Below are 13,250 nucleotides of genomic sequence, written 5' to 3' on the forward strand. Positions count from 1 at the left end.
CTATTTTACTATTGAATATACCAGGGCTAAAAGTTGCAATTGTTTACTGTCATGTTTTGATAAATAAAGACATTTCAGCCTATATGCTTGAAGTTATTCAAAAATGTTGTATCCACTGCATCAGTGACATTTTTTATACTTGATCAACTCTGTAGCATCATACTTTGGCATCTAACGGCTCCCTAAACTAATTTGTATGTGTTGCTTGGCTGCTTCCAAGAAAAAACTGTTTTACCGTATGTGCAAATTCAGTGGACCCACAATTTCTAAACAAAAGACCAATTGTTTTCCAACATGTGTCAGAAGCGACACATGCACTTAATATTGTGTGCATTAAACTAGCATACAAAACAAACCTAGACTGCATTTACACAATAAGAGGTTATTTCAAGCAGTACAGCTATTTGCTCATGTCATAGTGGCAGAAATTGGCTTTCATACTTCATTACAATTGTGCACACAATAATCTTTTTTTTTCTTCACTTTAACCTAAAGACTTTTTAGAAAGAAACTTTTTCTGTCACATACATTCTTATATACTGTCCGGTTAATGCTAAATAAAAGAAATATCCCACCTTGACGTCACCATGCCGTGACGTGAACCATTTTTAGACAGGCATCTCTGCGGCCGCCCTGGGGTCCTGGGCCGGGCTGTGATAGGTCTGGATTTTATTGCAGTGCAGTCTCCTTCAGCTCGCCCTTCTACCGGTGACGCGTGTTTCTGCCGTGTGGTGTGAGGAACATCTCTAATAAAGTCACTTTAGTTCACCACTCGCTCCATCCTCTACTGGTAAGAGAGCTATATATTCCGCCTGACGCTGTTACTTAACTCCATAACAAGCAGTAAGTAGTGTTTAAGCTCGCTTTGCTCACACCGGTACTCTGCAGGCTAGCTAACGTTAAGTTAGCTAAACTAGCTGCACTCGGCATGCTGCGTCTGACACATGACAAGTTGGCTAAAGCAACGTGTTACATGCCAGGTTTGCTTTGCATTTCACGTCTCATGCTACTGATGCATTGGTGGGTGTTCTGCATAGCTACTTTATCTAAGAAAAGTTTGACAACGTACTACTTAAACTTATTCATTTCGTTAACTCTCCCTACTAGGGCCTAGTTAGCAGCAGTTAGCTGGCAGATGTCTCAAGTGAGCTGGTTAATTACCCCATCCCACTAATTGGCACCGACATGTGCCGAGCCACGCCTAGCTGTCCCTGCCAAATCCACGTGAAGGAGTAACGTTACTTTGATAAGAGCCGGGCCTGAAATAGGCGCTCCAGTGCGGCAAAATGGCTCCTCTCGCTCAGTAACCTTGTCCATCGGCTGTCAAACACTTGCACTGCTGTGACTACCTGGAGCACTGTAAAGCTGTCACTGTGCCGGGTGTGTACCTGACATTATGAAAGCGAAAGTATAAGTGTCCGCACTGGCACTCTCAACTTGGCAACTTAAAAACGTATGCTATGTTAATGACAGACAGGATATTAGCAGGATATTGGTCATGAATGCACACTAATGCAGAGCTAGCTTTCCACTCAACAGGTACAGCAACCACAGGAAGAACAGAAAGTGTAGCAATTTACATCTTCACGTGAATCAGGCTTGTTTTCTTCTGATGTAAGAACAAATGCATCTTCTATACCAGACTATTTTTGCATGACAGCTTGCTACAGCTTCATTTACAGACCTTTCATTTGCATTTTTGGCAATTGCTAAATCCATCATGGAAATTGATAATTTCATTTTTGTAGTCTATATTATTACATTGTGTTTTTGTATTGTACAAAAGCTTGTGGGTAGAACTGTGCTTTACGTTAGAAGAATAATGATGTTGCTTCTGTCCACAGATACAATGGCCGTGCCTCCCTGCTACGCTGACCTGGGCAAGTCTGCCAAGGACATCTTCAACAAAGGCTATGGTATGGTTTCTTACAGTTTGACCAAGTGGCTCTGATGATGTGACAATGTACCGCCGAAGCTGGTCGATATCATGGATAAGCGTTGAATGTTTTTCTTCAGGATTTGGCTTGGTGAAGCTGGATGTCAAGACAAAGTCAGCCAGTGGAGTGGTAAGCTCATTTATTTTTGGGTTGGGAATAGAAAACTAGAATATACTTCAGAGTAACTAAAGTGATGTAACGGCACATTCTAGTTGCAAAGGAGAAAGTAGATTTTGCAATTTGAAAGTTATTGCAGTTCACGTTTATTACACTTCTTGCTCTGGTTAAATAAGCCTTTATTGGCATTGTCGGAACAATGAAATTCAGCCAAAGTAACTGTGCCAGTCTTCATTTTCCTTCCTGCTCATCCATGTAGATTACAAAGGTTTCAATTGTCTATGAAAAATTGTTAAAACAAGGCATTTAGCACAAGGTAACATCTTCATATTGTGTTTTGTCTGTGCAACAGTCTGAAGCTGAATGGTAATTCATTTTCCTGCCATGCCAAACAGAAGTGCAAAGTCCCACGTCGAAGAAGCTGAAACTTGCGACTGTTTGTCGTGATAAGCTGTCTACTTGAACATGAAAGATACTAATTAGTTATTTCAGCTGTCTAGTTGACACACAATTATTTTAGCTTCTAACTTGGCTTTGGAAAAAATAGAGCAATAGCCAAAGTATGACTGACTGCCAAATGTAATGATCAACTTATGGCTTTCTTTTCATCCATTGTATTTCATTTGAAAGTCTCTAAATTTGTGCTTTGCAGGAATTCAAAACGACTGGTTCCTCCAACACTGATACCAGCAAAGTTGCGGGCAGCCTGGAAACTAAATACAAGAGGTCCGAATACGGCCTGACCTTCACTGAGAAGTGGAACACGGACAACACCTTGGGAACGGAAATCACTGTTGAAGATCAGGTCAGGAAAGTATTCAGACTTTTTATAAACCTGTTATTTAACCCATTGAGCATGACAGGGCAACATCCATTTATTTGAATGTTAAATGGTTTTCTATTGTTTCTCACAGATCGCCAAGGGACTGAAGTTGACTTTTGACACAACCTTCTCACCAAACACTGGGTACGATGATGGTTCTGATAAATAAATGTATAATTTATTGAAAAGTTGGTTCCATGTGGATTTTACTCTGCCTGTTGCGTCTCAACAGGAGTCATTTTGGCAACCCGATCTGTGCCGTACATGCTTCTGACAAGTGTAGTTGTCGGCCATGTGACTCCAGTTAGGGCTGGGCGATAAATCGATTTAATCGATTAATTCGAATGTGTGCTTTAAGGCGATGTGTTTTATTGAAAATCGAGAAAATCGCCCCCACCCCTTTTTCCCGTAGTAGAGTGCGCGCGCATTGTTTACAAACTAAAACAATGGCGGCCAGCAGCTTCACTGCTTCACCAACTGTACTCCGCATGAGAAGAAGAGTGCCCGGTGGAAAGCCATCACGGATGCAGTCGCGATGTATATCGCAAAAGATATGGTGCCCATATACACCGTGGAAAAGCCGGGGTTTATTCACCGTCTCAAAGCTTTGGACCCCAGGTACGTGCTACCAAGCCGTAAACATTTTTCTGACGTTGCCTTGCCTCGGCTGTACAATAGTACACGCCAAAGGATCTCTGCGGAGCTGGAGGGGATGTCATTCTACTCCGCAACAACTGACCTGTGGTCCAGCAGGTTGACCCAGACACCGATCCACTTGACTGGTGGAAGCGTCACCAACTTAACTTTCCAAGGCTAAGTACTTTAGCAAAGAAATACCTCTCTGTGCCAGCTACAAGTGCCCCCTCTGAGAGGCTTTTCAGTGTGTGGGGGGGGGCATTGTTACATGCCACCGTGCATGCCTGAAGCCAGAGGTAGTAGACAGGCTTGTCTTCCTGGCAAAAAATATTTAGAAAAAACATGCACTACTGTTTAATACTGTTGGTTATGTTGTGAATGCACTTGATTTTGTTTACATGCACTTATTTACTGTGCAAAATATGTTATGTTGATGTTAGATCAGATGTTGCACTTTTGAAAATGTGAATGTTAAAGGGTCATATACATTTTATTTCATGCTGTGTTTGTATCAGTGTATTCAGTTAGAAAAGCTTACTGTAAAAAGTTACATTTGCACAGTTGTTTACAATGGAAGGCTACTATTTAATGCCATTTAATGTTATGTTTAATTTAATTTTATATTTAAATGATTCAGGCAAACAAAAGAGTGACCAAATACTTTTTGTATACTACAGGCACCTTTCTACAATGTTCAGGTTTTGTTTGCACTTTATTTTTATCAACCTACTTGGGAAAATCATCACAAAATAAAAGAAAAAATTGTTTTCAACAGCTTCTGTCATCTGCAAAAAAATTTGGGGGAAAAAAATCGATTTAAATCGTGAATCGGATTTTTTGTAAAAAAATCGGAGATTTTTTTTTTAGGCCATATCGCCCAGCCCTAACTCCAGTCCCAATATGGAACAAGTTTGTATCACATATGTATCACATTACTGTGATCGGCTTTTTGCACATGCACAACGTTTACCAGTGTGCTCAGCTGCTCCTACAGTCCTTATGTGTTTGCTTTATTAGAGGTGTAAAATCACATACTACGGCACATGTTCCAGAGGAAGCGTTTCCTCTTTCATGCTGTGTGGGAAGGTTGATTGTAGTTGTGTTGCTACATCGAGACTGCCTGTTTTTAAGGCTACAGTGTCGTGCTCAGACTGGGAAGTAAACACCAGCACTTTAGCATTATCTCCCAAACTGGACGAGATCTAATTCAAAGCCAAGCTGGTGAAATAGTTGAAGTGGCTGATCATCATGTGGCCTTTGGGTAAAAAAAGGAAAACCCTGTTTGCTACTTGATATGTTGAGAATTATCTCTAGGAGGTCACACGTCTATGACAGTGGTCCCTAAGGTGCCTTTCATAACATCCTGGGATGCCTCGAGGACAGACCAAGGCTGCCACAAGATTTTTTTTTTTTTTATTTCAGTTTTTTGATGCTTTTATTTTTTATAAATGTTTCAACACATAAAAAAAAGGATGAAGCAACTATTGAATGTTTAATTTTTTTCTGTGTGTTTTCGTAACATGTTATGAAAGATTTTGTTTTTTATAAATTCGTGTCAAATTGGCTAAAAACATACTGCAGGAAATGTAACCTGACCCACTTATATATCATCTGATGCCTAATCTGAGTTGATTTTACTTTAAATTGTGTTTCTCACCAACAGCAAGAAGAGTGGCAAAGTTAAGACCGCCTACAAGCGCGAGTTCGTTAACATGGGCAGCGATGTGGACTTTGACTTCGCTGGGCCCACCATCCACGGAGCAGCTGTCGTCGGCTACGAGGGATGGCTCGCCGGTTACCAGATGAGCTTCGACACTGCCAAATCCAAGATGACCCAGAACAACTTCGCTATCGGCTACAAGACGGGAGACTTCCAGCTGCACACCAATGTGTATGTATTTACATGAAGGTCCATCTGTGAACCTTCAGTTCCCTTAATCTAGAATTTGGTCAGTGTTTTCAATACCTGCATCCACCTGACCAGTGACAGCCAATCTTCACTGCCCAACCCGCAAAAATACTAGTAACAAAAAAACAATATTGAAAGCATAGGAAGTGGATGTGTTTCTACCAGTCGATGGCAAAACTTCCGACACTTCTTTAGTTAGAAATTCCAGACTTTCTTTTCTGTAGCATGACATCTCTCGTACGCTTATTATCTTTAAAGCAATGACGGCGCTGAGTTCGGAGGCTCCATCTACCAGAAGGTGAGCGACAAACTGGAGACGGCAGTCAACCTGGCCTGGACCGCCGGCAGCAACAGCACACGCTTCGGAATTGCAGCCAAATACCAGCTGGACAATGATGCCTCCGTCAGCGTAAGTAGTGCAGCAGAGGCTTCCAGAAAATGAAAAATGTGACTATTGTCACAAACTGACGTTTGTTTGTTTTTCTCCATAGGCTAAAGTGAATAACAATAGCCTTGTTGGTGTTGGGTACACCCAGACTCTTAGACCAGGTGAGGTGGTTTCCTACAGGTTCATGGACATCTGGAGGATGTTTACAAAAATGTTTATAGATTTAAGAATACCTCTATTTTGAGTCCTCTCACACAACACTTCAGTTTTGAGCAAATGCATTTTGAATACCTTGACCTAGAATATAGTAATTTATAGCAACTCTTAGCAGCCTGCGTTGTCCTGTCAACCCTCTCACAACCCGTGTTTAAGAAGAGTCGTTTTGCACTTGTAAAGGCTAATGTTGGTCCTCTCACCTGTGCAGGTGTGAAACTCACCCTGTCCGGCCTGGTCGATGGCAAGAACATCAACGCTGGAGGCCACAAGCTGGGTCTGGGCTTGGAACTGGAAGCCTAAGCGTTCAACATACTGCAAGGGACTCGGGAATATCAGAAGAATCTGGCCTTAAATGTATGTCCAACTCTAACCAGCAAGGGGATATCTTGGAGAGATCGGTTCAAAGGCTACGACAACAAACTCTAACTTGTCAAGTACCTCTTTAAGTTGGTGCTTCTGTCATTGGTATATTTTACCTTTGTGGCTTTTTACTTTGTAGTTCAGGAGACAGTTGTTGGCATATTATTTATAAATCATGTCATTTTTTTCTGTCCAGCACTGGCATAATGATGAAATACAGTCCCTTTGCCTGTCATCAGCGCTGTGGCTTTATTGTGATAATTCCCAGACCGTCGACATCACTCAACTGTTTTGTGTAGGGAGCGTTGTCATACCTTCGCTCTGATTATACAATCATGACCATCTGATATTCCTTTGTCGTCTTCACCGTTTTAATTTACCAACCATGTTAAGTACACTCGTCTTTCTCTGCTATTTAAATACGGCTGCACCCTTTCTGTTCATGCACACGAGGACAAACTAAAGCTCTGTTTTCTTTAGCGTCGGCCATCGGGGTTTGTGACGTTCTGTTAAAGCTGCACATGTGACCTTCCCTTAAACTGGGCAGTTTTTGGGTTGCTTAATGTCAGGTCTGTAAGTTTGAAAGGAACCTGTACACTTGGCCGACCAAGCAGAATTAGTTTGTTTTATTTCCATTCTGTACTACCGTACAGAGGGTACACGAGTCATGTTCACAGTAATGCCAAATTATCGTTGTCCGGAAGAGATGTAACTCAAAGTTGCACTTGTGCACTCTTGGAAAGTGCTTTCCTGTACTGGGCGTGTGACAGAGCCCGCAGGAAGTCTTGGAGGGCCTTATGTGTATGTATACATTTTCAATAAAGTCTTTGAACTCCACAAATGCATTTTTAATGTGATATTACTGAACTCATTAACTAGAGGCCTGTATCACAGAGCGGGATGAGATGGGTCCTACTTTAATGTGAGCTCATGGAATTTATTAGGCAGGAGTCAATAATTCAGTTTACCAGCTTATGACATGTTTACAGGACGTATAAGCAGCCTCAACCAAATGTTCACATTGTTGTACAGTTGACTTCAAGTTGTTTTGACATCTGCTCACTCAAACAAAATGAGGAGGCATGTTAAAAAGATAATGCTATAAGCTCTTTGTATATTCAGACTGTTCTGTTCTTTAGAACAGGTGCACAGCAGTCTACTTCTGAGTTGACGCCTGAACTTTAAACATTTTTATGCCAGTCTTTCTTACAAATAAGCTCAAGTGCTGTCAAATTGAATGTGGAGTGTCAAAACTTGTCAAAACTGCCATTTCCCAGTCTTTTAAATGTGGTTGAAGTCTTGGGTGTTGTGTCAATCAAGTATTTTCAGGAACTTTACTTATAACCAAGATCCAGTGTGAAGTGTTTGAAGGGATGTTTTGGATAGCGCCACTTTGTTTTATGATTGTGTCGACACGAGTAGATGGAGGCGCTTATGTCTCGTGTGAATGCTCAAAACCTTTCGAGAGGAAACGACTTGCAGTGAAATGAAAGCAACAAAGGAAACTAAGCCAAAAGGACACCAACTGAGACATGTTCTTACAAAGCAGCACGATGAGTTAAACATGCGCAGTAACGAGACAGTTATTCCAATGTTACAGGAAATATGTTGGATGAGTCTGTTGGCCGTCTATGATTGGTGCCCCTGACTGCGGTTGCAGTTGCCTCGTCATAGCTGCCCACAGTGCTGCCTGGATATTGTGTACAGAGTACATGGCAGCAACACGTTTGGTTTACTGTCAATCTTTTGTGATTGGTGTGGAATGGCACTGCCTGTGTTAAATGATTGTTGCTATTGATCTACAGCAACCCTCTGCAGTTGGTCACAACATCTGGTGGCTGGAGGTTTCAATGGTGAAGCAGCAACACTGCAGTAAGTGGAGTGGTTTATTGCCAGAGGGGAAATCAAACAACTGTAGGTGATGAATAAAGTGGATCAATCAGAAACAGCACGTCAGTGTTAAGCCCACCCCTTGACTTGTCAATTGCAGACAGACAAGAGGTTCAGACAATAGAGTTTAGTGAGGCCAGCAAACATATTCAGTGGATTGATATTGCATTTATTTTTCAGCACAAAAGCAAATAAATAACTTTGCATATTTTACATTCATGATTGAAGTGATAAGTCAAAATATATCACATTTGAAGTCCAAAGGTGAAGCTGTTTGTAAACAGAAGAATCATGCTCTCTCCTTTTAAAATGGCCGTTCGGAAGAGAAATTACAGCCTCTTTGCTTGGCTCAGTTTATACCTTGAATTAGGATCTGCATGTATTAAGCCATTCTCTATTTTTAGCGTTGCTATCCCTGATATTCGCTTGTCAACTGCTGTCTCATTCAATTTAAGGTGGACATGTTGTAAATCCTGACTTCCCTTTACGTCAGCAGATGTTTGGCTTTTAGTGCACTTATTTCTCTGAACTACTCTCCACCTCAGTCTCACTTTGAGGATCCTTTATTTTTTCTGAACCTTCAGACAGCTTTGATTTCTCAGCCTGGCTTCCTCTTAGTGCCTCCTGATGCAACTCTTTGATTTCTGAACTGACAGTTGTCTTTTCCCCTGGCAACACAGTTTGGACTGTTTGGGTTTTATCCCCACTCTTTGGCTTCTGGTCCTCCAGTTCAGGAAGACTTTTCAGATCAGATTCAAGAGAAGACTCTTCGTCTTGATTTGTATTGCTACCATTTCTAACATCTTGAATGCCTTCTGCTACTTTATCCTCACCTTTTGCAGCTTCAGATTTACCGATTCCTTTTGGGTCTGCATGACTGTTTTCCCTTTCCTCACTCTTGGATGTTGTACTTGAATATACTTGAGCTTTTTCTGAAAGCTGCTCTGTCTTTACGGACAGAGTGCTCTTTGTCTCTGCTGTAAAACCTGCTGTTTCTGAAGCAGGAACTTGAACACTGCATAGCTCTCGAGTGGTGTCTGATTCTTTAGACAATTGGGCGGGGGTCTCGTCAACAGGCTCATTCACTTGAGCTGAGATCAAACTCTCTTTCTCAGCATCTCCTTTTGTACCATCAGTTTCTTTCAGAAGCTCATCCTCCGCAGAGACCTCTGACTTTAAATCATTTGGGTTTGAAAGAGATCTTTCTCAACTGTTGCGATTGTCTCTGCAGCTTCTTTCTCTTCTTTTGTGTTTTCAGCTACTTTTTGATGCTGCTCATTTTCTTCCTTATCAAGGCCCTCACTTAATATAACTTTGCTTTGAGTATTTTTATCTCCGTCACAATGAGAGGGACCCTCGCCGGCAACCGCTTCAGTCTCCTCTGACTCTTCTTTACTCGTTTGACCTTTTTCAACATCATCCACCTCACCAGGAGTCCCATCATCATCTCCGTTCACTAAATTCACTCCCGATGCTACTTGATTCTGCTCACTATCAGGCATCTGCTCACCTTCTTTCTCTCCACTGTCTTTATTATCCATCTCTTCCTCACTGCTCCCTCTATCTATTTTAGTAAACTCCTGCTCATCTTTTTCCACCTCTGTCTCCTCCGATCCTGTCTCTTCGAATTCCGACATCTCGATTTCCCTTGTGGTCTCCGTTATGATCTCCTCTACGAACTTGTACTGGGGCTCAGTTCGTCTGTGCGGGCCTCCCGGTCGGCTGAGGCAGGGCAGGGTGTAAACGGGGGACTGGTGATAGATGTAGGGCAGGGACATGTGGGTGTCTGACATCGTGGACAGCCGAGCCTCCTCGCCACAGAGGAGTTTCCTGCAAGATACGAGACACAGATTTTAATCTGCAATGAATACTGAATTTATTTGAATCTTCATTAATGAGCAAGATTTGAGACTGGTGCAAAAGCCTACTAAATGGTGTGGCCTTATATGTGTCATTAATTATAGTGTTGTTTAGTTATTTGACTTTTCTTCACATTTGATTTTGTTTACAAATAAAAATCAAATGGGAATTATACATTATTGACCATCTCTCTGATACCCATTGTGATTGTTTGCATCAGACACTGCACTGCAATTGTACTTAAATGCCATATTCCTAATAGAAGAGGAAGGATCGAGATTAACGAGAGAAATTATGGAAAACTGAGACATTGAATTCTCCTCATTCCCAAAACACTTGCCCATGTAATAACAATGAGTCCCTCTTTCGGTAAACCCACGTGGACTCAGTACACCTTACCTGTAAGACAGTATTTCCACATCCAAAGCCATCTTCACATTAAACAGGTCCTGGTATTCCCGCAGGTAACCAGACATGTCAAATTTGCAATTGATGAGCTCATTTTCAAGTTCTTTGATTGTGTTCTGCAGTGAGAGAGGAGAGAACACGTGAACTTGAGACCATGGGAACACTAAACATGGCTTTATTAGATCGTGCTCTTACAAAAACAGTCTAACCTGGTAATGAATCATTTCTTCCTTGTTGTGATCCTCGACGTCATGAAGTTGCTTCTCCAGCGCTTCCCTGGTGCCTTTAGCGCAGTCCAGTTCGATGTTATTGGCCTGCAGGCGCCTCCTGTACTCCCGGATCTCTTGCTGGGTCGCTTTTAACGCCTCTCTCTTGCCCTCGGCTGCCTCCGTTAATCTTGCAAACTGAGATCGGAAAGTTTCTCCCAGCTGCTGGACGTCGGACATGGTTTGACCTTCCAGTTGTGCCCTGATGTCCCGGAGTGCCGCAGTGACGCCAGGGTTGCCAAATTCCTGCGCCTCGACCGTCACTTGCGCATTCTGGATTTGGTCAAACATCTCGGACACCTCGGCCTCATGGTTTCCCTTCAGGAAGTGGATTTCATTCACGAGAGCCTGTGCTTTCTTATCCAGCTGGATTTTAGCCCGATACGCGTCGTTAATGTCCCTCTTGAGGACCACCATGTTGCTCTCGGCATCCGATCTGCCACGCGCCTCCTGTTCATGTTGTCCTCTCAAGCTGGACACCTCTTCGTCCAAATGCCGATGCTCGATTTCAATCTGGTGCTTCTGATGAGTGATATCCTGAACCAGCTGTCTCAGTTTCCTGAGCTCTGGTCCGCACTCCTCCTCAAAAATAGACGCGGGTTTGGCTTTCCCTCTGATCTCCCCAATTTCTCTCTCTAGCAGATTATTCTGGTACTCCAGATGGTGCACCTTCTCTATGAATCCCGCCAGACGATCATTCAAGCCATGCATCAAGTCTTTCTCGTTAAACTTCCCAGATAGCGGGTTGATCGAATCCATGCCCGTGGACACGACACTGGCATTCAATTCCGGACGTTTAGACCTGTCATGTGAATACACATCTGGAGTGATCCTGCGCGGTAAGAAGAATCTATTAGCCATGCTGCTGTTCAGGCTGTCGTGGTGAATCTCCAGTGTGGGGATGCGGGCTTTTTATAACCGTGGCCATCTGCTCGGTATGCAGAACGGAGCTGTCCGCGGTGCTGAAAAGGTGTAGCATCAGCTGATCTAATGAGAGCTTACACTACGTTTTGTCGCAGACAGCAGTCACGTGGACAGTAGATGTGAGTCCTAAAAGCAACAAACCCTCTGTGCATTATTATTACTGGTATAATAAGAATAGTTTTTACTCTTAGTATGTGTGTCATAACATTACAGTTGTTGTTAAACTCCTTCATTAATATATGTCAATCCACGTTTTTTCACGACCAACGTGCTTTACTGGAGGACGTCCTCCCGTCCGTTAGAGGAACTTCTAATTCACAAGCAGATTTAAACTCACACCTTTTATAGTGTTGAAATCTTAATGGCATCTAGATCCAGAGGAAAAGCCTGAAATCAAGTAATTTGGTTGCACATGTTGTTCAGATTATTTGTTTTCAGTGGTGGACTGTAACTCAGTACATGTAGCCCACTCATGTACTTAGGCACAACGTTGAGGTACTTGTTCTGATGCTGTCGAGACTTCTACTTTACTTCATTTTGAAGAGAAATATTCTATACCAACATACATTTTCCTCCACTGCATCAAGACAGACCTACATTTGATGTTACTTAAGCATTAAGAATGCAGGACTTTACTTGTAAAGGACCCTTTCTAGACCGTAGTATTTCCACTGTTTGTACATAACTATGCATGGATATACAATATATTCTCAGATGCTCAACCTTCTCATGATCTTTAGAATCTATAACCTTCCTCCCAAACTCGTGAAATAATCACATTAGGCCCATAAAAGTAAACATCAACGCTGCTATTAGTTGTCAAATGTGAAATATGATTGTTATTTGAGTTATGTTACAGTCTAACTGTTTAATGTTAATCTCATCGGGTGTTCGATGAAAGCATCAAATTGTGTTTTCATTTTCTCCTTCCGCTATTTAGCTAGTAAATCATATAAAAACACCATTAACACCTCAGGCCTTTGCAGACTTAAATAATGCCCTCCTTGTTTGTGCTCGGCAGCCATCTTTACTATTTTTCTAAGGAAAGGGAGTCCTGCCTGCGTTCAGCTAGTACTAGAGCAACAATACGTTTGAACTGTAGTGTGGTTTAAGTTTTAACATTTCAAACCCAGTAAAAAGTGTATGTAAAAACACCTAGTAGTGAAAAGACGTACACAAATAAAGGTTGCTGTGTTCATCTCACTATAAAGAGCTTAACTGTAGCTTCTTTAAAAAGATTTAGTTTGGCTTTGCATCATTTTATTTTGATGTGTGAGCTGTTTTGGTCACGGTGTAATGTAGCTACAAATAGAGCCGTTTATATCCGCCTGAAAAAAGATGTGACGTTTCATGTTGTTACAAAGAAATCCACTTTTTTTATGTTTATCTGATCTTGAGCTGTAGCACTCTGGCATATATTGATTTTGGAGTTATGTGATTTTGATGAAACAGTATATTTGTTTTATTTGTAGCTCTTTCATGATTGCTGTCCTGGTAAAGACATTAAACACAGAGA

At 41.9% G+C, this 13,250-nt stretch overlaps 2 protein-coding genes across 3 annotated transcripts; one reads left to right on the forward strand and one right to left on the reverse strand.

The window, feature by feature from the left end:
- The first annotated feature begins 656 nt into the window (after positions 1-656).
- On the forward strand, positions 657-7,227 carry vdac2 (voltage-dependent anion channel 2). 2 transcript variants are annotated; one of them, XM_079280994.1, is made up of 9 exons: positions 657-790; positions 1,845-1,916; positions 2,017-2,066; positions 2,707-2,859; positions 2,969-3,021; positions 5,177-5,404; positions 5,681-5,831; positions 5,914-5,971; positions 6,235-7,227. In XM_079280994.1, the coding sequence occupies exons 2-9, from the start codon at positions 1,850-1,852 to the stop codon at positions 6,324-6,326; spliced, it is 852 nt and encodes a 283-aa protein (XP_079137120.1). In that variant the 5' UTR covers positions 657-790; positions 1,845-1,849; the 3' UTR covers positions 6,327-7,227. The 2 variants fall into 2 exon arrangements, with proteins under 2 accessions (XP_079137120.1, XP_079137121.1); XM_079280995.1 differs by having other exon boundaries at positions 703-843.
- Positions 7,228-8,705: 1,478 nt separating this feature from the next.
- LOC306785675 (uncharacterized protein) lies at positions 8,706-11,569 on the reverse strand (the record flags this gene model as incomplete). Its single annotated transcript, XM_079280130.1, is given in 4 exon segments — positions 8,706-9,473; positions 9,476-10,106; positions 10,536-10,660; positions 10,754-11,569. Coding segments are annotated over 4 exon segments (2,253 nt in total). The 3' UTR covers positions 8,706-8,792.
- Positions 11,570-13,250: the final 1,681 nt, after the last annotated feature.

This window comes from Melanostigma gelatinosum (assembly GCF_949748355.1).
Source record: "Melanostigma gelatinosum genome assembly, chromosome: 12".
NCBI lineage: Eukaryota > Metazoa > Chordata > Actinopteri > Perciformes > Zoarcidae > Melanostigma > Melanostigma gelatinosum.